Raw genomic sequence first — 27,685 nt, 5'->3', positions numbered from 1 at the left:
AATTGCGAAGAAGAAGAAGAAGATGCACCCAATTGAAGTCTCACAAAGACGACGACGTATCTCCATAAAACAGCTGAGAAAAAAAATTGCTATTTTATTAATATCTGAAAGAAGCTCCATAAGTTCATGAAAACATTTGTTTTTCGGTGCATGTCATTTGAACAATCACATTCTATGAGGAGAAAGAGATATACACACAGAGAGAGAGAAAAAAATCAAAATCAAAACATTACAAGCCACTGACTTTGAAAAAAATCGTAAAATCTCAGTACAGACATGGTTTCTTTTTCAATAACAACCCCCCACCCCAAAAAAACCCAACCCTGACTCCAAACATCTCCTGATACCACCCTTGAAAAAATAAAATAAAATAAAAACCCTCAAGGGTGACAGGCTGGAATCCCACAGTGCTAAAAAAAAAAAAAAGTGAGACGCTCATTGGTTTTTCAGAAATACACAGCATGGCGCGAATGTAACGCTAGGTTGATCGGAATCAGGGCACAAACACACAATAGTGGACCCCCCCACCCCCATAAAAGCCACCCCCATACCCCATGAAACCCCCCTGCAATAAATCAGGCCATGAACTAACTCGCTCATCCCAAACTTTGTGCATAGTTTCGTGTTCCTTCACAACCAGCTCCTCATTTTCCACAAATATCTCAACGTTTTGACTAATATTAAAAAAAAAAAAATCATCTTTTCACACGAATAAAAAGGTAAGAGAATAATGCACGACGTTCCTGATTCAGTCAGGATGGGACCTCAAAAAAAAAAAAAAAAAAAAACATAACTAAACAGCATTTTGCATCATATTCACTGTCTTCCTCAATCTATTTTTTTGTTTGTTTTTGTTTTTTTGTTGAAACAATCCACATTTGTTTTGAAATGTAAAGCAATTTTAATATATAGATTTGATATATACTATATATATAAAGCACTCCATATTTATTTAAAGTCCATTATTTGGTTATTACGTTAACTGCTACGGATTTCCAAAAAAACGACAGGTATTTGCTTCCTTTTTTTCTTAAATCCATAACTTTCAGTGCTTAGATGAGTCGTCATTATATTCGTCATACAAATAAATGTACATTAAAAATGATGTGGAATTGGTATACTCATGGGAAACCTGGCCTTTTCCTGAGACGCCATTCCACTTTTTCATGTGTGCAAGATAGTGAGCAATTGTCATTTTTTTAAACATTTTTTTAAAACTTTTCTCATTTTTCTTTTTGTATAAAGTAAAAATATATATAGAATCAACACAAAAACATACAGGCTTTCAAATAAGTCTGACAAAAACAGAACGAAACAACACTGTTCGATCCCAGAGTTCTTAAAGTAACACGAGAAAAACTTCTTTCTGTGTTGCACTTTGCAAAAATGGAAGCATTTGTCCTTTTTTTTGTTTTGTTTTTGTTAAAATTGTTGAAACCCCTCCCCCTTTTTAATACTTACTTCTCCCTGACATTCCATCATTTAAATTCTTTTGGAACTACAGAGGGAAACAAGTGTTTTTTTTTGTGTTGTAAACTGTCAGCGGCCTGGCAGATACAATGAAATGAGTGAAAAAAAGAGATTAAAAATAAAATAAAATAAAAAGGTAGGCACCTCAAACAGCAGAAGTCCTTCTACCCCCCCAAAACATCGATGGCCACAGGTCGGTCAAAAAAGTACTTTTTTTTTTTAATTTTTTGGTCTTTTTTTCCATTTTTTGAACATTTTTTTTAAATTTTTTAATTTTTTTAATTTCTTTGAGGTTTATACGTGGTGTGCTGGAAAGATTCCAGGAATCTGGGGTACACAAAAAAAGATATATTCCAAAAAAAAAAAAAAAAATCTTTTTCCGGCACACCTCGTAAATCTGAAAAAAAACTGGTGCAATACTCGAATACGATTCATACTTTCCTCGGATTCTTGTCCACAATGAAAGCCACTAAAGGTAGATAAACATTACATTTTTAAAAACAAAACACACACATACACACACAAACGTAGTATTCTTTTTAGTCCTTGAGTAAACACGTACACTTGAACTGTCCCCCCTTTTCGGTACTTGTGTGTCATGTCGTTGGGTTTAGCTTGGATGAGGACACTCAGTGCAACGCTATAGAGGCTAAAAAACACAACAATACTGAGTTGGAAAATAAAAAAAAACAACAAAAATGGCCCTTACACTCGTTTCCATTCACACACGCACTCACGGTACGAGCAGCTTTTGCGCAAACATTTCCACAAACACACAAATACAAACTCATAAACACACACGTACGTTTGTTTTACCTTTTTCAAAGTCAATCCTTTTTCAACATTTCTTGAATTGGAAAGAAAAAGAACTATAAAATGTGTTCACATTACATTATTGGCGCTTCTTTTGATTCAAGTATTTGTTTTCATTATTTTTTTTGTACTCGTCTGATATGTTTATGATTTTGTCAATGCTAGGGAGGGGGGGTGCATGGGACTAACATACACACATGTACAGAACTATATAATTAGCATACACACAGAGATGCCAGTGATGTGTAAAAACTATCGTGTGCATATTCAACCCAGGGAATTTTGTTTGAAAAGTAGGGGTCGGAAACCCTGTGAAAATGTTCTTTTTCCATCATGTCACTTTAAGAAGAAATAAAAACTCTTAGAAAAGCCCATTAATGCTTCTAATAGATACATTTTTTTCTTTAAATCTTCTTTAATCCCTTGCAGGACTTATATAAAAAAACTGAAAAGGTTGCCCACGCCAGCTTCTTCATTTTTTTTGTTTTTTTTAGGACCCCCTTAACTGATCCATGATTGAAACGCATTGTTTTTTTTGTTCCAGTTGCCTTGAAGTTCATGCAAAAAAATATTAAAATAAAAGGAACAAGAGTGCATTTGACGTCCGACTTAATAACCACTTTTGTTATTTAAGTCCAGTATGGAGTCTATGCACACAAATAAACAAATAAAAATAACAACACAGGCATTAGTGATTGTTTTGTTGAATGATAATTCAAAAAAAAAGTGACTCAGGAAGAGAGAGAGAGCAAAAAATCAAAATCAAATAGAAATTAAGACTTGGTACCGAACTGGAGTTGTGTTCCTGTTCCAAGCTGGCGCCACTTTCAGGCTGGAGGTTCAAAGTGCTCCAACGTGACTTTGACAAGGCGACAGATTGCGGGAAAACAGGACCAGTGCCTCAGTTTTCAAATGTGCACAGCTCGAAAACTTTTGGAGTTTCCATATATATATATCGATTTTTTGTTGTTGTTGAAAGAATGAGGATTCTGTTTTTGGTTTTTAAAAAGAGATAAACCCGGTGCGAACCTTAAACAGTACACGGACATGTAACCGCCTCCTCCTTAAATGGTGAAAAGACAACCAAAAAAAAGCAGCTGGGTCTCCTCTTGATCTTCCTCCTGCCTGTTGAGGAGGTGTCATGACATGATTACGGTTATTTGGATGTCAGTTGGCACGAGACTGAAGAAAACGGGTGAAAACGGGGGAAAACAGGTGAAAACAGGTGAAAACAGGTGAAAACAGGTGAAAACAGGTGAAAACAGGTGAGCACGGGTGGGATTTTGTTGTTGTTGTTGACGGGAAGCTGCCTTGGTAGTAAAGGTGGCATGTGGAGTGGTGACATTTGGCGGACGGGTGGGTGGGTGTATTGGTTCAGGGGGCGGGGCGATGGCTGCGAGTTCACAACTCCTTGTTCTTTGCATAGAAATGGAAGGCTGCGTCTCAGTGGAGGTGGCTCCGAGTGGAACTGAGTGCTCCCAGAAGTGAAACAAAGCACCAGTGTGTATGTGTGTGTAGGTGAGTCTGATTCTGAGGGAGTAGCCCAGACCAAGTGGGCTCCTGTGTTTACCAATGCTCCCTTTCAATGGGCTTAATTAACACTGCATAAAGCTATGATATCATAAATCAGCAATGATAAAAACACCAACAGCAAATATGGACTGTCACATGAGAACAACAAAATGCCTCCAATCTCAAGAGTGGAAGTGGACTTTGCTGAGGGCAGCAGTAGTAATAGTAGTAGTTGTTCTTGTAGTAGTAGTAGTAGAATAGTAGTATTTCGTTGAATACAGGCGAGCCGTTTTTTGGGGCCAGGAGGAAGAGGAATCGGGTAGTTGGGGGAGGTGGAGTCTGCTTGCGGAAGGCGGAGCCCCGCAAGCAGGCAGGCACTCAGCGGCCACGCCGCCGGGACGATGGCAGGCCTCCAATGACGCGAGTGGGACATGCCTCTCTGGGAAACAAGGCTTTGTTTTGAAAAAGAAACAAAAATAATAATGGCAAGAGGGTGTGTTCTGGCGCCCTCCCACCATAATCATCATTTTTGCTACCATGTTCATTTCTGGGCCCCCATAGAGTCAAGTAGGATGGAACCAGAGGAGTCATTTTCACATGCCAGTGTTGCTTGTACTTTTTACCATCTCGGCAATGAAGTGGTTGAGGGTTGGGGGGGCTCAGCTTAGGCGAAGTGGGCTGGGGAGGGTCCTGTTAAGTGCTATTAGAGACCAGGCTTTTCACGTGGACTTCATTCGTTTCCAGTACCCTTCATTTGGGCAAAAAAGGGGGGAAAATAAAAATATAAGCTCCTTTCATTTTGGTTTTACGCCTTCTCACACACACACATATACACACACACATTTGTCGCCTGCTGAGAAGTGCTTTAAGTAATTTCTAGAACATCAGACAGACTCGCTTGCTACTCTCCTGAGCTCACACAACGCAAACACACATTCACACATCTCAAGGGGGGGTTCAGTTTTTAGTGGCAGTTATAGTCTTGTGGTGGCGCAGGTCTTGTCGTAAAGAGTTATTTTGTGGTTCTCCATCCTGTAAGGGAGTGTGGACGGGACAGTCTGTTATGGTTTATATTGCACGTCGCTTCAAAATGGTTGCTTTGTGACAAAAAAGGGGGCACGGCTGGGGCGTGGGGGGAGCAAAGAGTGCATACCTTCTTCCTGTCTTGAGGTGCAGTGAAATGGCTAAACTGCGAGTTGAAGTGCATCCAAAGGGTTTCTCTTTTTTGTTTTCTTTTTTTTGTTGGTGTTACTAATAGCAGTGGTTCATTTTCTATGTCTGTCATGTATCCAGTTGGACATGTTGAGACACCCCGATAACCCACCTCCCCGAACTAACCTCCTTCTGGTCTCTGGTGAACCCGTTTGAATTGGTTTGCGATGGTTCGAGAACGGAAATAAAAAGCACTACAAAAGTAAATGGCTTGAACAAGGCGAAGAGAGTTGCATCGTTCCTTTTGAGGCTCCTCGTAGTTTGAAGACTTGAGCCGTGGCGGTTTCCGTTAGCGTGTACTCTTGGCTCAGAGATGAGGGTGTGTTCAAAGGGTGTTCAGGGTGAGCGAGGGAAGCGAGGCTGGGTGGGGGCGGTTGGGGAACGAGGTTAAGGCCAATATTAGTGCTGACAGTCCGGAAATGGGCCAAGGGTCCAACCAGCGCTTTGATTTTTTTTCTTCATTTTTCTTCTTCTTTTCTGTCTCCTTTTCTTTTAAACTTTGGGAATGACGCCTTCTCACGGGTCTCTGAGGTGCAGTTTTCCGATTGCCCCCCGCCCCCGAAAGGCAAGAGTCAAAAAGGCGGCAGCGGAGTCACTGTGCCGTCACAACTACGCGTTTCACTCCTGTACGAGTTTGCTCCTGTGAAAAAGTGTCTCTTTAAATCAACAAAAGACATCTTCCTCAATGTTTAACCCCCCCCAAAAAAAAAAAAAAAACCTAAAAAAAGTGGAGTAGAAAAAGGCCAGGAGGACTTGGGACTCCTTTGGCCTCATTGGTTACTCCCGTGCTGATTATCTCCATTTTGATTTTGCAAGGATTTGGCTCCCTTGTCCTCACATGGACTCCCCGCTCAGCAGGTCTCCAGGCAGCAGCGTATTAATGGGGCTTGGACTCCCCATGACCCGAGCCTCCTCTCCACTAGGGGGCCCCCATAGGCTAGAGTACTGCTGCACTCCACCCCACAGCAGCTCCCCACCGGCCTTTGCGCCGACGGCGCCTCCGCCGCCATTGTTGTTGTTATTCCAGTGGGGCGCATGGCCCATGGGGTGACCGGTCGCCGAGTTGGAGGCGCCCATCCTGCTCTGATTGGCGCCCGGATTGGCTTGCCAGCTCGTAGTTCCGCCTAGCGACTGGCCTTGTGCAAAGAAGCGATTGACTTCTTCATCTCCGGCAAACTCGGCGAGAATGGTGGTGTTCCCGAGCACACACCTGATGAGAAAAATGGAAGTAAATGAAAAGACGAGAAGGATTGGCCAAAGGGAGCGCTAATACATACATATGCAGGGACTTTTGAGCCTTGGCGGCTTCGTCCTTGGAGCTATAACGGACCACGGCGTTGCCCTGCGTCAGGTTGAGGTGGAATGTGATGAGAGGCCCGTGTTGCATGCACAGTGTGCGCAGAGTCGAACCGTCAATCTGTCAGAGAGAGGGGGTGAAGGTTAGCAGGACAAGGAGATGGCGTGAAGCGTTGGCGAAATGGGCGGAGCTTCTGACCTGTGGAGTCAGGTTCCTCAGAACCAGCCAACTACTTGTCCTGCTGGAGCTGTCTGTACTCCACGTGGTTCCTGCTGCAGAAGGATAGTGGAAGACTTCAGAGGACAAATATCTACGACCTCGACCTTCAATGTGAAAGACAGTAGTGAAAAATACATGTAATACTTTTTATATAACAATAGAATACAACATTTAATTCAATTACATATTCATTTATCTATTCCAGGCATGCTCAAGTCTTTCAGTGCCATTGACAATGAGGTGGGCCCTTTTTATCCTCCTGCTGTGAATTTAAATAGATTTATCAAAAGAAGACGTCCGTTTTTTTAATAGTTTGGAGGTCTAACCTTGTCAAATGCAGAAAATGTATTATTTGAAGGCCTACCTGTGGTGTAAGAGCTACTCCAGCCTTGAGAGAGACCAAGCGAGTTGCCCCCCCACGTTGAGGACGGCTTGCTGTGGGTGAGGCCAGGCGGGGGGCGAGAGGGGGCTGTGGAACTGCTTCGGGGTCCTTGAGGAACCTTCCACATGTCGTGGGATAGAGAGGCTTGACTGTGGGAGATTGGACCTGGCGACCAAGTGGATTTCATCTCGGACAGTTTACCTGGATGAACATAAGTTGGTGCCAGAGTACTAAATGAATAAATGTCATTAAAATATTTTTATTTCCATGCATTTTCCAAACAAAACCACAAGTCAAAGATGCCTTTTGATAAGTGTTGTGGACGTACCGCATCTTCCGGACTATAAGCCACACTTTTTTTCCACATTTTGGCTGGGCCTGCGACTAATACTCTTTTTTTTTTTTACACTGACCACTAACAGCCAGTTATGTAGATTTTATTTTTTAAAAAAGTTTTAGTTATCTGAAAAACCTTCATGCTAACAGATTCCTATTTAGCATTTTGTTCTCCATGTTACTATGGATACTTCAACGCATGTATGTTTGTGGTTTATGGGAAAAAATAGAAATTTTGACTTACACTCCAATGCGACTTATATAAGGATTTTTTCGTGTTTTTATTTAGGTGGTGTGACTTATATAATGCATTTTTCGCGTTTTCTTTTGGTTTGTGCGACTTATAATTCCAAAAAGAAGGCATTAAACTTACCCATTTTACATGCACAGTTAAAAAAAAAACAGACTTAAAAAGAAACAGATCGGTAGGTTAAATGCCACAGTTATTCTGTCCCCATTTCCCATGCATGGGTAGAAGGGAGGATCACCAAAACCACAGGGGCTGTGCACTGCAACAGAGGTGAGCTGTCAGGATGGAAGCTTTAATGAGACCTATTTAAAATCGGGTGAAATGACTGGACAGGCAGGTCGGGGGTGCTCTCCAGTGAACGGTAGGGCTCGTGGTGTTACGGAAAAAGGAAGGAAAGGAGAGGATAACATTGATCCGCCGCAGTTTAATCACCGCAAACAGGGGGAAAGATAAGAAAGGGGGGGTTATCCATGAGCCATGTACCTGCATCGTCTGTCTCCGGGGAGGACAGACTGAATGAACTAGTGTAGGCACTGACTGACCAATCAGAGGAGGGAGGCAGAGCCTCGTTCTGAGATGAAGTGGGAGAAGAGCCTGAGCCCATGGCAGCCGACAAACAAATAAAGGGAAGATAGCAGAGAGGAAATGAAAAGAAAACAAAAAAGAAAAATGTACAAGAAATGATAAGAATCGGAACAGAAGAGAATTCAAGAGTGCTACAAACAATGATTGGAGAAGCAGATTTCAGCAGAAAAGTGGACAACAAAAGAGTAAAGAAGCAGACTCTGATGTCAATGCGTTCAAGATTTTGATTCAAATGTATTTGAGCAGCAATGAAACGTTTCATGGAAGTAAAATCTGAGTCTTACCCGCACTTCTGTCACGCAGCAGGTAGCGGTTGACATCTTGGATGTTAGTGTTGATTGTGGGACCACTTGGGACGCTACCCGGTGTCATGTTAGGGTCCGTCTCTGGGTCGATGTTCTGGAGACCCTTCCATGGTACGCCTGGACAAAACTCTACAAAATGTTTTGAAATGAGTTAGTGATGTGTCGTCCTTTTGAATTTTTTTTTCTTTATTCAAATTTTACCTGGGGGCCAGTTGATGTTTGTCCCATTGGACATCTTGTCACTGCTGCCTTTCGATTGGCCCCAGCTGTCTGGAGGCACGAGGGGGCTGCTGGGAGACTCTGAGCTGGACATCAAGTTATAAGGGCTGTAAGAGTCATCCATCTGAGGAGGCTTGCCCGGAGGGCCCAAGTTGGTACCTAAAAGTTGGTAACAAACAAGGTCACTTTAAGTTGATAACAAATTCATAAATTCATAATTGTTGCATTGCCAATCTTTCAAAAAACATGTCATGTTTGACTCTCTCATGCACAAAAAATGTTTTTTTTCCTTCTATTGACAAATCTAGACGTGCAATACATTTTCACTGGGAGGGGCAAATGACCGTATTTGCGGACTATAAGTGGAAGCAGCCAAAGAATACACAATTAAGAGGAAAAAAAACGTGCATAAGTCATAATGGAGTATATGTAGTAAAGTCTGGAAAATAAGTTAATGTTTATATGGGTTGATTCGTTGCAGGAATGCAACTTGTAATGGATTCATAATAGAAAAACATAAAAATGATTATTAAAAAACAGGATTGCTAAAATTCATCAATGATATAGGTGTTGATTTTTGAATAACTGTATAATTAGTACTTCCTCACCATGTTTACTCATGTTGGGTTCTAAGGGGGAGGAGCCTCCCGACAGGCTTTCCATGGGATTGGGATGCGTCCACTGCGACAGACGCGACTGGGCTTGGGGTGGGTCCTTCATAGACATACCCACCTCCATGCAGTTTACATTCATATTTGGATTCAATCCAGCTGTGGAACAGAACATATTTCAATTCAAAAGTCAGCTCTATTCCAGATTGACGAGGTAAATCGGACCACTCACAGAGAGAATAGGGGCTATAAGCATTTTGAGAAGACTGCGGCGGCTCTTTGGTCTGCAGGTCAGGGAGGCCCGGAGCCTGGGAGTGGCCTGGAAATGAATCAAGGGTTGATTTGGTCCCGCCATGATGATGGCTTGTGTGGGAGTGGGGGGGTTGCTGTTGTTGCTGTTGTTGTTGTTGTTGTTGTTGCTGCTGCTGCTTCATTAGCAGTGCCTGGGCCAGCTGACGCTGATGCTGTTGGATCTGCTGCTGCATGTTATTGATTGTACGTGCAACCTAGAATGAGAAGAGTGGGAATGTTTCGCTCATTAGCTGCTGTTGACAGATACAATGGAGGATAGAGATGACTAGGATAGGATGGGGATAGGATAAGGGCGACTTACTTGCTGCTCTTGTTGTCGAAAGGGTCCAGAAACATTGCGCTGCGCTTGTAACATCTGCTGCTGAATTTGTAAACGCTGGTAAGCCTGTAGGTTAAGTATATGTCAGTTTTAAGGCTTATAGGTAAGCACGATACATTTTACATAAAAAATATGCGACAAAATATACTGTATTTTCCACACCATAAGGCGCACTATAAAGACTTTTGTCAAAATATGCCAGTTCGCCTTGTATATGGATCAATTTTGCTTAATCATGGTATGATGTTCCCTTTTGGGCATCAGTACGTTTACTAGGTCTACTGCATCTTATAAATAGAAAAGGGTTTAAAATAAGGTCGCCGATTGTAGTTGCGCCTTATAGTGCAGAAAACACGGTCGATATTTTTTGGGTAAACTGTAAAAAAATGATGCCCACCAGTTGCAGCTGGTAGAGTTGATTGAGAAGAGTCATATGTTGAGGGTTTATTGGCGAGGTTAAAAGTGCAGGATTCAGACCAATGTTTTTTGCGGCAAACTGCAATAGCTGTGCTTGAACCTGAGGGAGCAATAACGACCGTCACATGTCAAATGAAGACCCTTTTACAAGTGTTTTTTTTATGTTGATCTACCTGAGGGGAGAGAAACTGAGGCACTTGAGCGCGGAGACTAGGCTGAGAGGAGCCGAGAGGCGGCACTGGAGGCTGAGGAGGCGGCTGAGGCATGGCCCGGGCTTGTGCTGCTCCACCACCAAACATTCCACTCTGTATTTGTGGGAAAAAACACAGTCAATGCATTACATTTCACATTTTTCAACCCACTTCAACTACAATTAAACATTCATACCATGGCTGGAAATGATAATATTTTTTGTAAAAGACTAAATTGACATTTTTTGGGAGGAAAATATTTTTTTGTGTACTATATTTACCCAAAACGTGATTTGGGGTCATTGGTCCACTATTATGGAGTACTTCAGATATCAGAATATGGCGCAAATTCTGAGGATTATGAACATTTGCAGTTCAAACTTGGCTCGAAAGTATTAATCTATTATCTAAATTAAATTGATGATTATGTATCATAATTTCTTGAGTAGAAATGTCTTTCCTGCACAGTGCCCCCATCAAACTAAGCTTTCTTCCCTATGTAGCCATGCATATTACTCTATTCCACCAATTTGTTCATATATATGCTCCATAGTCATTAGCATTTCATTAAGTTATTCATTCTTACTTCTATTCCCAACACCAAATGTCGTAGTGTTATCTAAATAGAGATGTTACATTTCATTTTTAATTTTCATTAAACAAATAAATTGAGGGCAGGTTGCCAGCACTCGTTAACATACACTGTTATCAAATATTCCCAAAGAGACAAATCTAGGACACCAGAAAAAAAAATGCCACAGGGCGGCATTAATATTAATAAAGCAGTTTTGAGGCAGACTGACTGACTCACTTTATCCATGAAGGGTGAGCGGGGATCCGTGGAGGGTTCTTTGGAAAGAAGTGGAGGTCGAGGGCAGCCCATGCTTTTGTTAATAAGCCCGTTGTAGTCGTGGCCAGCCATTCCCATCCCCCTCTTATCCAGTTCAGTTTTCTTCTCCAGGAGGGCACTCATGGCCTGGTCCAGGTTCATGTTGTTGCTCTTTAAAGCCTCCTCTGCCGGATCCCGCTGAGAAACATGACAAAATTTGTAAAAAAAAGTACAGTAATCCCTCGAATTTCAAGGTTTATGTACACCAGACATGGCCGCGATAAAAGAAAAACTGCAAAGTAGTCCTAGTCGCAAATGAAAAACAGGGGAGTGGCTTCTGTTTACGAGTTTCAACGTGGATTTTCACATATTTATGAACTTAAAAAAAATAATAGTAATAATTAATAGCAGAAAGAAGAGAAGAGAATTCACGATAAATGAAGTCGCGATAATTGAGGGAAGACTTTTTTTGTTGAATTAATTAAGCAATAATGACAAAGCCCCACTTATAAAAATGACTGGAGGAGAGTCATAGAAAAATGGTTAACTTACCGGAAAGCCCATGTCTGTCAACTGTTTGATAAGACGATTCATGATCCAAGTATCTTCTGGCTTTCCTGGTACTTTGACCTGGGATTGTAGTAAAAAAAAAAAATCACATTCAATCAATGCAACTGACCAATCGCCATTTTCCATGCAATTGTTTCTGAATGAATCCTCGTCATGCCTTTTGTTGTATCTTTTTGGGTGCATTCCCCCAAGAGTTGGTGGAGGAGTTGCTCTCCTGGGAAGCCGTGCTGTTCCACATGTCTCCCTCTTCAGCATCCCACTGCCCTCCTGAGATGATCATCTCATCACCACCGCCTCCCCATCCATCTTGCATAGATTTGGCAGCTAGATATAAAAAAAACAAGCCTGTTAAAAAAGGCCAATTTCCTCAGTTTTAACTCATTGCATTTTATTTGGAGCCCACTAGGGGTCAGGATCAAGTTGGTAGAAATATTGTGTGGTCTGCTTCAACGCACAAAAGCTACCCATGACCTTGACTCACTCATCTTGAAAACACTGCCTCTTACAATATGTTTTCAAATATTATTAAATAATGTTCATGAATTTACCAGGCTTGCAAGATACAGATGTCATAGCTGGGTTCCCCCTGCTGTAGTTGTCTGGATTGCCATCGCCCCAACCACTAGGGACCCCAGTGGGTTTTCCCCAGGCAGATGTACCGTTGTCCACGTTGACTGCTGAAGGTGCAGAATCCCCCCAGGAGTTTTCTGGCTTAGAATGGGAGCTAGATAGCTCACCCCAGCCTGTTTTGTGTAAGAAAGACATCAGACAGTAAACAGATCTGTTGTCAGTATCAAAGCGCATCTTTGTCATCATTTACTTTCTATGATCCTTTGTTTTTGTATTCTGAAACAAGATATTTAACATCACAAACAGCAAATGAAGCTGGATTAAATCAGAATGTGAAGTGAGCAATAAGAGATAGTATAGCATGACAGGAGTGAAGGATGTCTGGTTAATTTTGGCATGGAAAATGCCATCTCTGCTGTGAGTCTGTGGCAGTGCCAGGTAGAGTTTAGTACAGGACGGGAGCACGACATGAAGCCGGATTGCAAATTATAGTTCATTTTCAAGCCTGCAGTGTCCACACACCCACAAAATATTGTTTCTGCCTTTGACGTCTAATAGCAGTGACCAGAAATGCCTTTAAAAATGCACACAATTGGCTAAACTACTGCCACGAGAAAATGCTTTCATAAAAAAAATTGCACCATGGACTAAACATGAGGTACCATGTGCAGAACAGCAGGGGTTCTTTGTCCTAATTGGATGATGTCAGAACGTTGTCCATTTCTGGCAGCTCTTAAAAAAAATCACACGCTTTGATGGATCTCAAACTGTTTGCAGTGTTTTCCAGGTTTGGAAGCACTTGCTTGAATGATTCTATTCAAAAAGGCGTGTATTGTCTACACCCTTCCCGTCGTTTCCTTGAACTAACCGATGGTTAGCTAGAAAGACGTGCCTGGTGTTGTGTAATGTGAGGAGCTTCACTCAGAAATTGGACTGCACAGCTTATCTCATTTGGCTAGCTAATTAGATGTAAATCCACAAAGGCCAAGCAAGGTCAACATATTACCTTCAAGTCCATCAACAGCTTGGAGCTTAACAGTGCGTTGTCTAAACTATCTAACTGCTTTTTCTTGGTATGATTAATGGTGAAGGGATTATAAGAAAATAATAGTGGCTTTGGTTAATTCATTGACGATTGGGAAGCATCCATTCCTGTACATTTCAACAATCTATCTATACATAGTAAATAAATGATGATGTCTTACCTTGAGTCATCATAGGACCCCTGTTAAGAGTTGGGCCCGAGTGGTGCTGCAAAACCGGATCCACTGACCCACTTGTGGCAACTGGGTTTTGGGAATTTTGGACATGATTCTGTAGAGGTGCCGGAGGTCCTTGATAAGCGTGATTGTGAGAGTGGGGATGACTGTTGTTGGGTCCTATTGGATTATTGCCTCCGGGAGTAGCTTTGGCTTGGGCCATCCCTGGATTGTTCCTGTCCCAGAGGTTGACTGATTTGTTATAGGTACCAGGATCGCCCCAGGCGGAGGTCCCATCGTCTATCTCCATCTTGCGTCGGATTGACGGGGGAGACGGTTCTTCCCAACCGGTAGATTCAGATGAGGACTCTTGCTTACCACCAGTCCAGCCTTGCTTTACAGAGCCTGGTCCACTCCAGGAGCCCATTCCACCGCCAATGCTGCTACCACCACTGGGTCCGTCCTGAGATTTGCCTACCCAACCCTGAGGAGGGCCACTGGGACGCGGACTAACGGACTCCCCCCAGCCCGGTTTTGCCCCGCCACCAGACATCGGCGGCCCAGATGAAGGCATTCCCCAGCCACGAGGATTTTCCTTCCAGCCTGGGGCTTCTCCCTCCCAGGTGGAGTTGGGTATATTCTTTTTTCTATCTTCAGGTTCTCCCCAATCATTGGCAGAGTTGTTTCCTCCACTGTTACCCCAACTGTGGGATGGTTTAGGTTGCTCTCCCCAGTTCTGGGTTGTTGGCTTACCGTGAGAATCCTCCCAACCTGCTGACTTCTCTTCTCCCCAAGACTGACTCTGACTACTCTTGGGGATACTGGAGGTGGGGCCTCCTTTCGGTAGATTTCCCCAGCCAGCTGGACCACTTGGGGGCTTAATGTTGTTGGGTTGATCTCCCCAGCCAGAGCTGGGCTGGTTGCTAGCAGCTAAGTTTCCTCCCCAACCTGAAGCTCCCTGAGAGGCCACCACCTCATTCTTGCTCCCAGTGTCAGTTCTTTGCGGTGGACCTGTATTAGCATTGGAAGGCCCCTGGGGACCACAAGGACCTGTTTGTTGTGCCTCCCAGGATTCAGTCGAAATGTCATTCTTGGATTTCGCATTGTCCATGTCCCAGGAAGTGTGCTGGCGAACAGGGGTCTGTCCCCATCCGGTATTACATAAAACCCTAGGGTCGAGATCCTGGGCAGGAATGAGAGGAGCAGGGGGCTCTCTGGATGAATGATTTTTGGAATTCGGGTGTCCTTCCATGCTGTCACTGCTTCCTTCACTAGCAGCAGTTGTGCTGACAGCTCTCTTCCAAGAACTAGTCTGGGGGTCCTGCGGAGGAGAGCTGGGGCCATCCCAGCCTCCCTGCGAGTCTTCATTTTGCTTCTTGCTCCAGTCTCCGCTCGACTGTTCACCCCAGCCTCCGGAATTTCCTGACCCATTTCCACCCTGGCTCCATCCAGAGTCCCAGCCAGATAACTCCTTAGGTGACGGTGCCTTTGGGTCACTACCCATACCCCAAACAGAAGTAGTATCTTCTCCATTGAGCTGTTTGGTTCCCGATGCCTGTTGACTTCCCGTACCCAGGCCCACCGATGTGTTCCCCCAACTTGGCAGGTGGTGAATGGGACTAAGTGGTTCCTGCTTATTAATGTGATTTGGTCCATCAGTTTTAAGGTTCTGAGGTTCTGAACTGAAAGACACATTCGTGGATGCGGAAGGGTGTGGCTCTGATGCGTCAGAGGTCATTACGCTGCCCCAGGCACTACCAATACCCGAAGAAGAGTTACTGTTAGTATTGGCTCCAGTATAAGTGCTGGTCTGAGATGTTTGGGGGCCAGTAGGATTACAGAAATTGGATGTAGATTGAGGGGCTGAAATGACATTGGCTCCCCCTGAGCTGCCTGCCCCTGCTGCACCCGCATCGTGGCCCAACACAGGCCAAGCGGATGGATTAGCATTAGGGTTCAAGTTCAAGTTACAGTTGGTGTTGGAGGATGACGAAGAGCCCCAACCTCTGCTGCTCCCCACTCCCAGCGGACTGTCATTTTTCCCTTCACTGCTCACCGCGGAGGAGGACATAGACGGTCCAGACCCAGAACCCCAGCTTCGATTGGCAGGAGGAACCGGGCTTGAGTGCATGTTGGTTCCAGTATGATTGGCAGGGCTGAGTCCAGTGTTGGCCTTACTGTTTAGGTGGTTGACAGAGAAGTGGCCTGTCTGGCCATTGGCCCCTGTGGCCATACTCGTTGTACGACACCAATCGCTATTATTACTAGTATTACTACTGGTACTACAAGTGCTACTGCTGCTGGTCAAATGACCAGGGTCAGTCTCTGAAGAGCATCTTCTTTCGGGGGCCTTGCTCTGGCTAGGAATAATACAAGGCCAAGTCTCTGAGTCTTTCTGGTCAAGGATTAGTTGATCGCCGCAACTAGTGGAAGTTGCAGGATTTGGGGTACTCCTCTCAACTTGCAGGTGACCCCAGAGGGGATTATCATACTGGGATCCCTGTGAGGGCAGTTCTGTGTAGAGGAGGATAAACAGAAAAGAAAATATGGATGAGAAATAGGCATGAATGTACATTGTGACAACCATATCAAAGCTGCATTACCATGGTAACAGCTAATGAGTTCTATTCTAAAACTTCTTTACCGATTTCGGTAACGGGTGTCAAAAAATAGAACTGTTTGCATGTTTAGGCAATCACAAAAAAAAAGAAAAAATATGAGTGTAGAAAAGGAGTTATTCGTAAGTTGTGAAAACATTCACCTTGGCAGCAACCAAGACAAGGACATTTTTCATTTCACCCGGCATGTAAAAATGCAGAGACGGTATTTCCTGAAAGATCACATAAATGATCAGTAGCACCAGCCAAAAAGCTGAGGCATCCTCAGCCTTTTTGACAGCAAGGCCATCAGAGTCATGACCTCAGACTGGCACGATGCACAGCTTGATACGCTCATAGCACAAAACATCCTCCATCTGCACGACTGCTTTGAATACTTTGCATCATTTTCTTCCCTTGGATTGCCTCCAGTACACATTGATACGCAAATACCTCCACGTACGTGCATGGACGGACCATCAGTCATTTTGACTGTGTCTGTGGCGATTGTTTACAGGCGCCCCTCTCCGAGTTAAGCTCGCATGCAAAGACCAGCTTCGGCGGCATGGCGCTGAGCATCTGCCTTTAATTCCAGCTTACTTTTTAACGCTTGCAGACAAAAGTGGCGGAAGAGAACGCAATGGGGAAAAGAGGGCAGTGTGTTTCTGACACACACACACACATGGACGGACGGATGGCGGCACAGTCTTTCTGTAAACGTCACTCTACTGAGCAGAGCAGGACCGCCATTTTCTCCGTCCTGAATTTGAGCCAAAAAAAAATGCTTTTGAGCTAGCGTCTTTGCCCTCGGATCGTATGAAAGCATGAAACGTCTACCTCGCCACGACATATGCGGCGCACAACTCTCTCTTGCGCGTGCATGCATGCCCACAATGCACTGCTGCCGCAGCTTTAAAGTGCGTATGCACCAGCCATGAAAAAAAAATAGAAAAATAACTACACAGAAGAAGCATTGAGATGTAAATCCGCCAGCACGTTGCTATGAAATACCTGTGGAGAGGTGCCTCCCGACCATCCTGCAAGGAACTATCTTTTGTGCGACACGGCGACCATCCTTGTCTCAATATGTCTGCTTGGCTTACCCAGCCAGCCACCGAGGTTTCTCTCTGAAATGCTGCCAAGAAGTTGCACAGCTCTTGCGCGGCATGAGACAACCCCCCCTCTCGCTTTCCCTGGCTTCCCAACGCCTCCCTCCCTTCCTTCCTCACCCCACATGCTCCGTCCCTCCTACCAACATTGCTTTGGCTGGGTTCTGCCGCCTCTATCTAGCCCCGACTAGCTTTATTTATATCACGCTCTATTCCTATCCCGACGACGGATACGCTCCCTTGCTGGAAATGTAAGCCCCGAGAGAAGGCAGGTTGGGGGGAAGGGATGGCACAGCTGAGAGCATTATTGTTGGTATAGGTAGCGTGGATGGACCGTTAAGAGGCAGGCACTTAAATAAAATGGCATGAGGCAAAACTAAACAAAGATGGGTGCTTTGGAATACAGCTTTGGATCTTTTAACCATTGACTAAATATTTAGCTAAGGCCACTTTATGTCAATTAGAACTGTCATGGACAATTGAAAGTCCTTGAGTAGGAAAACGAGTCAAGAGAGAGAGAGAAAGTGGAATCTGGGAGAAAGCACGATGCAATTCAGACAGGTCATGATGACTACTGTCTGTTTGGGTTTTGGATTTATTTACCGCCATTGATGGGGCTTGACGGTAATCTAATTTGAGTGGCAGTGATTTTTGGGGATTGAATGTCCATTGCCGTAAATGCCAGGTAAAAGAAATAGACAAAAATTCCAAACAATCTTTTAAAAAAGGCATCATTGAATTGTGCCAATGTAAAAAAAAAACAATTCAGCACCATAATCTGGCTGTCTTTTACCATTTCATTGATGACCATATATATAAAAAAAATATAAAAATCCAAATTCTGCACCATAATCTAGCTGTTTTTTACCATTTCATTGGTAACCATGAAAAAAAACAACTGAAAAACCAAATTCATCCCCATAAACCATAATAGTCTGTTACCATTGCATAAATTCAGCACCATAATCAACCAATCTGGCCATTTCATAGTTATTTCCCTCAAAAAAATGGATGTAGGAAAGGCTACTTGACATAAGAAAATGCTGTTCTAGTCAATTAACAGAGGCCACGGAAAAAACAAGAGAGCTTAGCAATAGAAAACAAAAAAAAATGGCAGCATCTCCCTGGATCAAGGCTGACATTGTGCACTGCTACAGTGATACCATCACCCACGCACCGTGACACAATACGTCAATGTTTGGTGTTCTTCCCACTGAATCTCGTGATTGTAAGGCTATATTACGTACTGACACACAATTTTGCACAGCAACTGTAAATTGACACCATGTGTGTGTACAAACAAATAGCTCAAATCAGAAAAGAAAGATTGTTTACCTTTAAATATGACAAATTTCAGTGTATTAATTCAATAAACCATCTGCAGTGTCTGGTAAAGTCCGATCAATAGCAACAATGATGGAGACGGCCTAAAATGAAGTCAAGGGGAGATGCTTTTTGAGTGATGGAAGAAGGAAGTAATCTAGCAGGGATGTTTGGGCCTCAGCTGGACTGATCCCGGCTTAATGAAGTCCCTTAGGGCAGACATGGGCAAACTACGGCCCGCGAGCCACATACGGCCTTTTAATCCGGATATTGGCCAGCCTTAAAGAAATGGATTGCCTTTCAAAATGTTTGATTACAACTAAAATATGACTGTATAAGCTTCAGTCTTTTTTATTATTGTAGAAGGCAGGAGTTTAATTTATAAACTGCCATATTTCCTATTAATATCGTATTGGAGTTACAAATGTTATTATAACTGATGAAATTGTCACTCCTCCATCTTTTGTTGAAGAAAAATTACTTGGTGGCGGACCAGAAATTGAAATATTCTTAAATATTATGGGCTATCTGAAAAGCAGACAGTTTTAATCTGATTTTTTTAAAAAAAATGAGAGTTTAAAGCTGAAATCCATCATTTATCTTAACTTTGTGTTTTTTTTAAGTTACTTATTTAACAGACCATGTAAAAAAAATCTGAAAACTACGTAGGGTCAAATTTTGAATGCCTTTTGACTTTAAAATGAATTCAATGAGTGCATTTAAAAAAATCTTATCCAAATAACACAACACAACTTCTCATTATGAATAACTGTCTGCAGTATTTCAACTTATCATTTTTTGTCCCTTATAACAAAAACCCATCCCACTGAATTTCATATTTCATCCAATAGAATACTTTACATGTTCCTAGATGTACTTTCTGCAAACCACAACTTTACTAAATAACAAATTCACAGGGGAAGGGACAAAGAGAGGCTGGCATTTTGTAAAGTTCACATGCATGTTGTCATAATTTCCACTTTATACCCCCCCCCCCCTCCTCCTCCCCCACCAGAAAGGATAAACCAGGTCAAGGGCTTTCTCCAACATGCCAGTCTTAAAATAGCTCGCTCTCACACGCCTCCTCTTGGTGAAAAGAGCCTTGGGATACGAAGTGGGAGCCAAGCGAATGGCAACATAGAGAAACCGTTAGAATAATGGGGAAAGCTGACAGACATACATGGAGCGTGGACTAATCCTTGCTACCTCGGGCCAGCGACATGCGACTTGGCGCGATGCCGTTGAAAAGGGGGAGTACGCATGTGGTGCTCTGGTGCAAATTGCAGTGGAGGAAATGCAAGGAAAACAAAGCATCAGAGATTTGTTTTCAAATGAGAAGCTATGTTTAGTCACATTAGAAGAATTCCTCAAAGGGAATTCCCAATGCTTTCAGAAGTGTCATCAGAAACAAACATCAAGTCATACATGGACTCACCCTGGTTTTTTTTACAAGGAACGTTTTGTTCTCGTATGCTTTTATCGTGAATAGCAAAAGCCAATGAGGTTATTTACTTACAAGTTATGGAATTTCATAGAAATAGACATGGAATACATAGCATATTTGTGTAGCCGAAATGCATAGACAAACCTGCCAAGATAATCTGTTCTATCTATACTACAAAAGGCAAAAAAAAATGATTGTAAAAACTGAAATGGGTGTGGCAAAGTTGTGAGAAAAAGGAAAAAATATGTATATATATATGTATGATTGCATTGGAAATGGACAGAACTAATAATAAAGAAAGAAGTATTTTCCATTCATTCATTCTAAGCAAATAGAGTAATGTTAAAAAATATTGTAAAAAGTAAATACAAATCTAAGATGTAGGACTAATGGATAATTTAGAAGACTGGGAATTTTTTTTTTTAACAAACAACTGATCTGTTAAAAGCTAGCAAGAAGTATTCTTTAACAATCACAATTATAATCATCAAGGCTATCTATACAAGTGCATTAGGGATGGTAAACAGAACACAGGTGAGTGTTATTATCTTGACCACTTGGCATACAAAACATTTCCAACTGTTTTGTAGCCACACATTTTCTTCAATTGAAGAAAAAAAAACACCGAACCCAAGACTCCATTATCTTCAACCATGCATTTAACTCTCAACCCATTGGCTGCCATTGACATAAACACTAACAATCTAATTTGAACTAACAAAACCTGAAAAGAGCCACTGATTTACATGCCTATCACGGTCTGACAAACTGACAAATGAACAACCAGCTCCACCTTCAGCGAGGGAAGCGCCTCCTCTGTCTGAAAGGAGAACCGGGGAGGCCTATCGAAGAGGGGTGGAGAGAAGCAGTAGCTTTTTACCGTAAACCATGAGTCACTTCAGCCCACAGCATTGGACCTCTGCCACGTTCACCATCTCCGCCAATCTCGCTGCACTTTAGGCTTTTTAGCCATGCCAAGTCAGGCCCACCGAGAAATCCGGCCAACGAACTAACTCCGTACACCCCCCACCCCAAAACAGAAAATAGCTAGTAAAGTTCAGCAAAGTGTAGGAGTATGAAGAAGAAGGAATGGAAAGATGTGGGATAGCCATGGAGATGCCTTCAATTTACGATATAGAGTAGAGAGAAAGTGCTTGAGAACTTTGTCCATTGAGATACGCAGACATTCCGTAAGGAAAACAGACAAACGCATACTGTTGTGCCAGCTGTGTTTACTCTGCATGTTCTTCCTTGGAATTCCTTGATTCCCATTTCCAGTTCCCAACCACACAGAGTGAAAATAAACAGCCATTGGACACACAGGTGATAAAAGTGTACCAGTACATACCATAATAAAAAATACAGCACTGGAATGTTGGGGCTGTTTTATCATATGGATAGTTAACAATGGCAATTTTTCTAACATCTAACTCACGTTGTTTCTTATAGTGAAATAAATTTTGGAATTAGTACTTAAATGTCAACGTCAACTTGAAAGTGGGCCAGGGGACAAGTGGTTAATGTTTTGGTCTCACAGTTCTGAGATCGAGGGCTCAAACCCAGATTTAGACCTCCATGTGTGGAATTTGCATGTTGTGCGGGTTTTCTCTGGGTACTCCGATTTCCTCCCACATCCCAAAAACATGCATATAGGCTAGTTAAACTCTCTAAATTGAATTTCGCCAAGTATAGGTTGAATAAAGTTGAATCTAATTCCAATTCAGGGTATGCACTGTCTGGTGGCCATAGTTAGCTGAGATAGCTCCAGCACCCCCGCGACCCTTGAGGATACGCGGTACAGAAAATGAATGTATGTCAATTTGAAATGGAATATGTTTCCTCTGTCATATGTAGTAAATAAATGCATATATTTGCTGACCTGAAGGTGGGTTTGTTGAGGAAGAATCAAGGTTGCTGGCTTCTGCAGCTTCGGGGGTGCTGGAGTATCCTGCAGACGTCAGTATCAGGGTCCCTGGGGGTAGTGGCTGACCCCTTTTCAGAACCTGCTTGTGCTCCTGCTGACGGAAGCGCGGGGGCACCTCTCGGGCCGGGTGGCGTGGCTGCGGCGGAGTCTGTGGGCTGGTTTGAGGCTGGACTCCACAGTGGGCACGCTTGCCATCGCCACTGCTTGGGGGTACGGTTGGGGTGACGCTGGGGTTGGCAGGAGGGGGAGGAGGGACGGAGTCCAGCTTAGGAGAGTCTGGCACTGGAGAAACCAAAGTGGTGGGACAGAAGGAGAGAGAAATGCAGAAAGTAACATTGTTAGTGGGTGGCCATCACAGTGTATTCATTTCAGTACTGATCACATTCATACACATGGGATGCATTTTTATCATTGACTAAGAAGGGATCATGCCAAAGACATAATGCAAAACACTACTAGCAGCAGTGTGTAGCTGCAAGGTATTTTTTCTATTCTTCACTGTCTTTTTATAAATGGTCATGGTCACTTTTCATTTAAATGGAACAGTAAGGATTAAAATCTTATAACTCAGAATTACAATTGAAAATGAAGGAACCCATTAAAACTTAAATTTAAATTCATTATTTTCCAAAGTCAAAGGTTATCACAGCAGAATGATAAGAGCCAAATGTGGCTTCTGAGCCAAAGGTTGCACACACTGCAGGTATTTGTAGTAAGATATTTTCTTTGTGTATTTGTGTGACATTTTCATGCCTTTTTTTTAATCATTGTGAGAAAAGTTAAGTCTTTCTGAATGGAGGTCCAAGGTCAAGAGATCCCCCCCAGAGGTTAAAAAAAAAAAAGATTAGCTTCTTGCAGGTCACAAAGCGTGTGCCGGGGGTCAGATTGCATTATGGGCAGAGAGCACGGTGGATAATCACCTCTGAGCATGTATCATTTCATTGCATAATATGGACAGTGGTCTACAGGAATGTAAACAGGAAGTCATAAACAAGCTCTCAGCATCCAAACACGGCACAAGGGGATTACAGGAAGTAAACTAAGCCAAAGTGATGCTCCTCTCTTCCATCCTCATCGCGATAAACAACGAGAATGAAATAAACAGTCAGTAGAATGAATGAGGCCGAACGCCATTGGCTCATTTTGCCTCTGTGCGCATTTTCAAGCAATGAATGACACACACGTTGACGGGGCCAGCTCCAACACACCAAAACAAAAGCGTTATGCAACGAGGGGGCCCACGCGGAGGGGAGGAAGGGATGCCGTCGTGGAGACTACAGCCACTCGCTTGTTCGCAGAGTCGGACATGTTTGTGCACCAGTGCGATACCAACTGGAGATTGAGCTGGTTTTCCCTTGGTCAGGAATGATCAATGAAATAACAAGTCGGGATTCTCTGGCGTATGACGTCAATTCTTCTAGAAGCTTTGAGGGGGGGGAAGGGGAAGAGTACGGCTGTCTGCACTCTCAGCCAATCAGAGAACGGAGATAAAACGAGTGAGAACGAAGGGGCGGGAGGGAGTGAGAAAGAGAGCAGATCCACAGGAACGAGGTACAGCAAGCCATGAAAAGAATACTGTGTGTGTACGAGTGTGTGTGTGTGTGTGTGTGTGTGTTTGGAAGACTCCACCCCCCACGCCGACGCCACTGCGAGCTCCAGTCTCACTGCCGGAAACCAGCTTAGGTCGAAAATCCGCTTATAATTAGAACACTACTTGTCTACAGAATGCCACGTAGCGGAAGAGAGAAGAAGTAAGTGTGCATAAATGTGTGATGGCAAGAATAGAGCAAATGTAGAATAAAAGCACCCCCCCCCCCACCCCTAAAGTGTGGCCCGCCACTTTGAAAGCAGATCAGTTAGATTCTCCCACAGCCTATTTGCAAAACAGCGTCCTCAGCCGTACGGGTCGACGGGAGAATTCTCCCGGTTCATCAAAAATGTACATCAATCCGTGGCCCGCAGGCAATGTGCACAAGGAGGGAGGAGGCTAGCTCGTTTTCCCACTTCTGAGTTTGGCTGATATGAAAGACGATCTTGGCTGGGTGTTTAAGATATCAATGTTCAAGGTGGGTGGGAAGCTCATCTGGGGGGATTTCATAGCAAAGAAAATGGAAGAATGTCTGCATTTGACCCATGCAAAAACTACAATCCAATGAATACCTATGTATAGATTTTAAACTACCATATTTTCTTGCATATTGGCCACCTTTGCGTATAAACCAGACCCTTAAAATTGCCTTAAAATCGTTGAATTTTACCATTTCTCTCGTATAAGATGACCCATAATTCCCAATTTGCACAACCATATTCATGGTTTTAATAGAGTACAAATGTGTTACTTTGAAGGAAAAAATTTAAGAAGAATCGTCATTCGTGGTATTTTTTAGATACTCTATAAATCAAAAAGATCATCTGCTGGATTGCAAATTTTGAAAGAGTGTTGCCTATATCTAGACAAATAAAAAAAAGGATGTCACTTGAGCAGTACAACCAGGAAGAGTCCCAAAACAGTCTATTTTTCACCAAGTTTCTGGGTGCAATAATAGCATGGGATACACATAACGCAGATATCAAAGCTGATATTTTAATATTCGACGGCAAGACCTTCAATCAGCCTTATGAACTAAACTGTCCGTCTGCATGTACGCAACTGCCTAAAGATTTTTACCGCATCCTCGCTTCAGTTTTTCCAGTGTTTGAAGCCCTGCTGTCAAGGGGAGGTTGTGCATTTAAACATTAAAAACTTTGCTAAGCAAGTGATTAGGAGCTTCTAAAAGCTGAGCCTTTAATCTTCAAATTGAAGGCCTAGAGAACATTTTGTTACTATCCTTTTTATGACGGTGGTCTAAAAAGTTTAGCCCAGCTTCAAATGTTGTTAATATTCAAAACACGTACTGGTTTTGAGGGTTTTTCTAATATCTGTGAAGAATTGTACAGATTTTTAGTGTTAAATTATTGCACCTATCTGGAAGGCCATGCTTAAAAAAGTAAATTATCCCTTGATGAGACACTGATGTGATGAAATGTCTTCATGGTGGAACGTCGTTTTTTTTAAAAGCCCGGGGGCTTCAAAATGGGAGCATAGACTTCCGCAAGGGAGACGATTACAATGCGTAATTAGAAAAGAAATGAATGAATATAAAACTGTAGTTAAGCCTAAAAGGACCCCCTTCGCCAAGACAATTAAAAGGAGACGAAAATGCTATTTAAAAGAACGTATGCTTCAGCATATTGTGGCATATTGCAAATCTGCGCCTACCTAATCATTACAAAAACATCAAATGGACTGACAATGTAGCACAAATATATGATTTACAAACACTTAATCCCATTTCGTCTTTAAAAGAACATAAAAAAACGATTATAGGAAGCGAGGATGGATTTTGATGAAAGCGGCTAACGGAAACAATGCTCCTAAAAAGGTGACGTTTAATATAATGAAGGTGATGATGATGATGACAAGAGGAAAAAACTCTTTGGATCACATGGCAATTTATCATTCTCCAATACAAAGCAGAGGGTGTAATCAAGCCAATGTGAAACGGAACATTAATTTGTTTTGTGAAATTACCGCAGCCACACAACTTTGCCATAACGTTATCGCCCACCGCACTGTAAACACCAGCACACGTTTTAGGGCGACGCACACAAACGTGAATGAAAAAACACAGATGAGATATAAACGCACATTAACTCCCAAGCTTGCTTATTGGTGGCAGATGGCCTCTGCTATCATGGAGCAAAATGTTGATTAGTGTCATCTATCTGGCCGTGACCGCTTGCTCATCTAGTCGATGGTGCTTTAATCGGTTTAGGGACAAGTCACTATGATACAATAAAGCTCGTTCCCAGGTGTTATAGCAACCTGTCCTTTTCACTCTTCCTAAAAAGTAACGGCTTTTGACTGACCTGCACAGTAAACAAAGAAAAAGAAATATATACATGTATACATACACGTGTATACATATACACATTACATAAACATATATATGTATGTATATGCATGTATGTATATATTTATGTATTTGTATATATATATATATATATATATATATATATATATATATATATATATATATATATATATATATATATATATATATATATATATATATATATATATATATATATATATATATATATATATATATATATATATATATATATATATATATATATATATATATATATATATATATATATATATATATATATATATATATATATATATATATATATATATATATATATATATATATATGCATATATATATATGCATATATATATATGCATATATATATATGCATATATATATATATATATATATATATATATATATATATATATATATATATATATATATATATATATATATATATATATATATATATGCATATATATATATATATATATATATATATGCATATATATATATATATGCATATATATACACATATACATATATGCATACATATACATATATATGTATACATGCCGAAACATATATATCTATACATATATACATGCATATACATATATATGTATGTGTATCTATACACATTATTTTTACACAACTTGTTTTGAAGATAGTTCAGTAGCCTTAAAAAATTGATGTACTAAACTATAGAAAATTCTAATAGTGCAACTTGTCAACATTGATAACATTCTAAACCTTGAGTTCAGACACCCTCAAGAACAAGCAGTAGCTGGGCTTCATTAAACTGACTCCATCTCTCAATACAGCAAAAGCACACATTCTTGATGCATAACCGCCACGTGGCTTCAGCATTCCAAGGAGACATCAATGAGATGTTAAGCATAAACACGCTGAAGAATTATAGATCTTGGAGAAACTCCAGCAGTGAAGCGCCACGTTGCTTACGACGTGCAGGCAGGCTTAGCGTTCAAATGAACTTCTTGCTGGACCTCACAACACGTGAAATCCCATTTCTTTAATGTTCAATCGCTAAGCCTTTTTGACGTCATTGTGAAACAATGTGTGTCTACCACTGTTGCTGGTATTAGCCTGTCGAACTGGGGAAAAAGCAAAGTGACTGGCTGCCACTGACACGGGCCAGTTGATCCCACAATGAGGCCCCTGAGCCATGCTGGCAAAAAGGGAAACCAGAATGTGTTCTCCGTCTGTTTCTATACCTCTCCCATATTTTTCTCTCCGTCCTGTCTCAACAGCATCATTTTTGGCAGCTTCAATTCGCAAAACTACTATAACAACTCATTCCATCTCAGTCCTTAGAGCCAAACTCTCATCCCCCTCCAGTTGTTAAATCCCAGGGTGTGCCTCACTGTCTGAAACAAGCATGAGCTGATGATGGTCTGTTACTATGGCGTTCAGGGTATTCCTGGAGATCTCCCGTGTATGAAAGGCTGTTTACTCAGACTTCACAACCTGCCTGGGCTCCTAATTAGCTCCCTGTATGCTGTGTAACGGAGTCATAGACACACAGCCTCATTAGGTCACAGAGGCTTTTGGATTTATTTATTTTTTAATCCCCTTCTTATTTTTTTTCCCTCTCCTTTCATTATCATCTTCCCCTGATAGGAAATAACCACAACATTACAAAAAGTAGTCTGAACTCCAAGTATTGATCACAGTTCCACTTCAAAAGTACTTAATCCAACATACAATAACAAACAATAGCAGACAGTTTT

General features: G+C 42.1%; 1 protein-coding gene across 5 annotated transcripts in view; it reads right to left on the bottom strand.

Annotated features, from left to right (window-relative positions):
• Positions 1–74: 74 nt before the first annotated feature.
• tnrc6c1 (trinucleotide repeat containing adaptor 6C1) overlaps positions 75–27,685 on the bottom strand; it is a 33,197-nt gene continuing 5,586 nt past the window's right edge. The window contains exons 4-21 of one of the 5 annotated variants that reach the window (XM_077735442.1): positions 21,971–22,297; positions 13,625–16,132; positions 12,398–12,592; positions 12,007–12,173; positions 11,832–11,909; positions 11,262–11,477; positions 10,433–10,564; positions 10,240–10,359; positions 9,825–9,908; positions 9,444–9,717; positions 9,209–9,370; positions 8,583–8,759; positions 8,361–8,510; positions 7,975–8,085; positions 6,888–7,106; positions 6,503–6,627; positions 6,285–6,424; positions 75–6,217 (exon numbers count right to left, since the gene is read on the bottom strand). In XM_077735442.1, the coding sequence (XP_077591568.1) occupies positions 5,842–6,217; positions 6,285–6,424; positions 6,503–6,627; positions 6,888–7,106; positions 7,975–8,085; positions 8,361–8,510; positions 8,583–8,759; positions 9,209–9,370; positions 9,444–9,717; positions 9,825–9,908; positions 10,240–10,359; positions 10,433–10,564; positions 11,262–11,477; positions 11,832–11,909; positions 12,007–12,173; positions 12,398–12,592; positions 13,625–16,132; positions 21,971–22,297 (5,561 nt within the window). In that variant the 3' untranslated portion in view covers positions 75–5,841. Of the gene's footprint in view, positions 6,218–6,284; positions 6,425–6,502; positions 6,628–6,887; positions 7,107–7,974; positions 8,086–8,360; positions 8,511–8,582; positions 8,760–9,208; positions 9,371–9,443; positions 9,718–9,824; positions 9,909–10,239; positions 10,360–10,432; positions 10,565–11,261; positions 11,478–11,831; positions 11,910–12,006; positions 12,174–12,397; positions 12,593–13,624; positions 16,133–17,226; positions 17,372–21,970; positions 22,298–27,685 lie in introns of those variants that run through there. The other 4 variants (XM_077735443.1, XM_077735446.1, XM_077735444.1 and 1 more) reach the window with 4 other exon arrangements.

Source organism: Stigmatopora nigra, chromosome 15 (genome assembly GCF_051989575.1).
Source record: "Stigmatopora nigra isolate UIUO_SnigA chromosome 15, RoL_Snig_1.1, whole genome shotgun sequence".
In the NCBI taxonomy this organism is placed as follows: Eukaryota; Metazoa; Chordata; class Actinopteri; order Syngnathiformes; family Syngnathidae; genus Stigmatopora; species Stigmatopora nigra.
The sequence above is the reverse complement of the archived record's forward strand: the minus strand, read 5'-3'. Positions and strand labels throughout refer to the sequence as shown.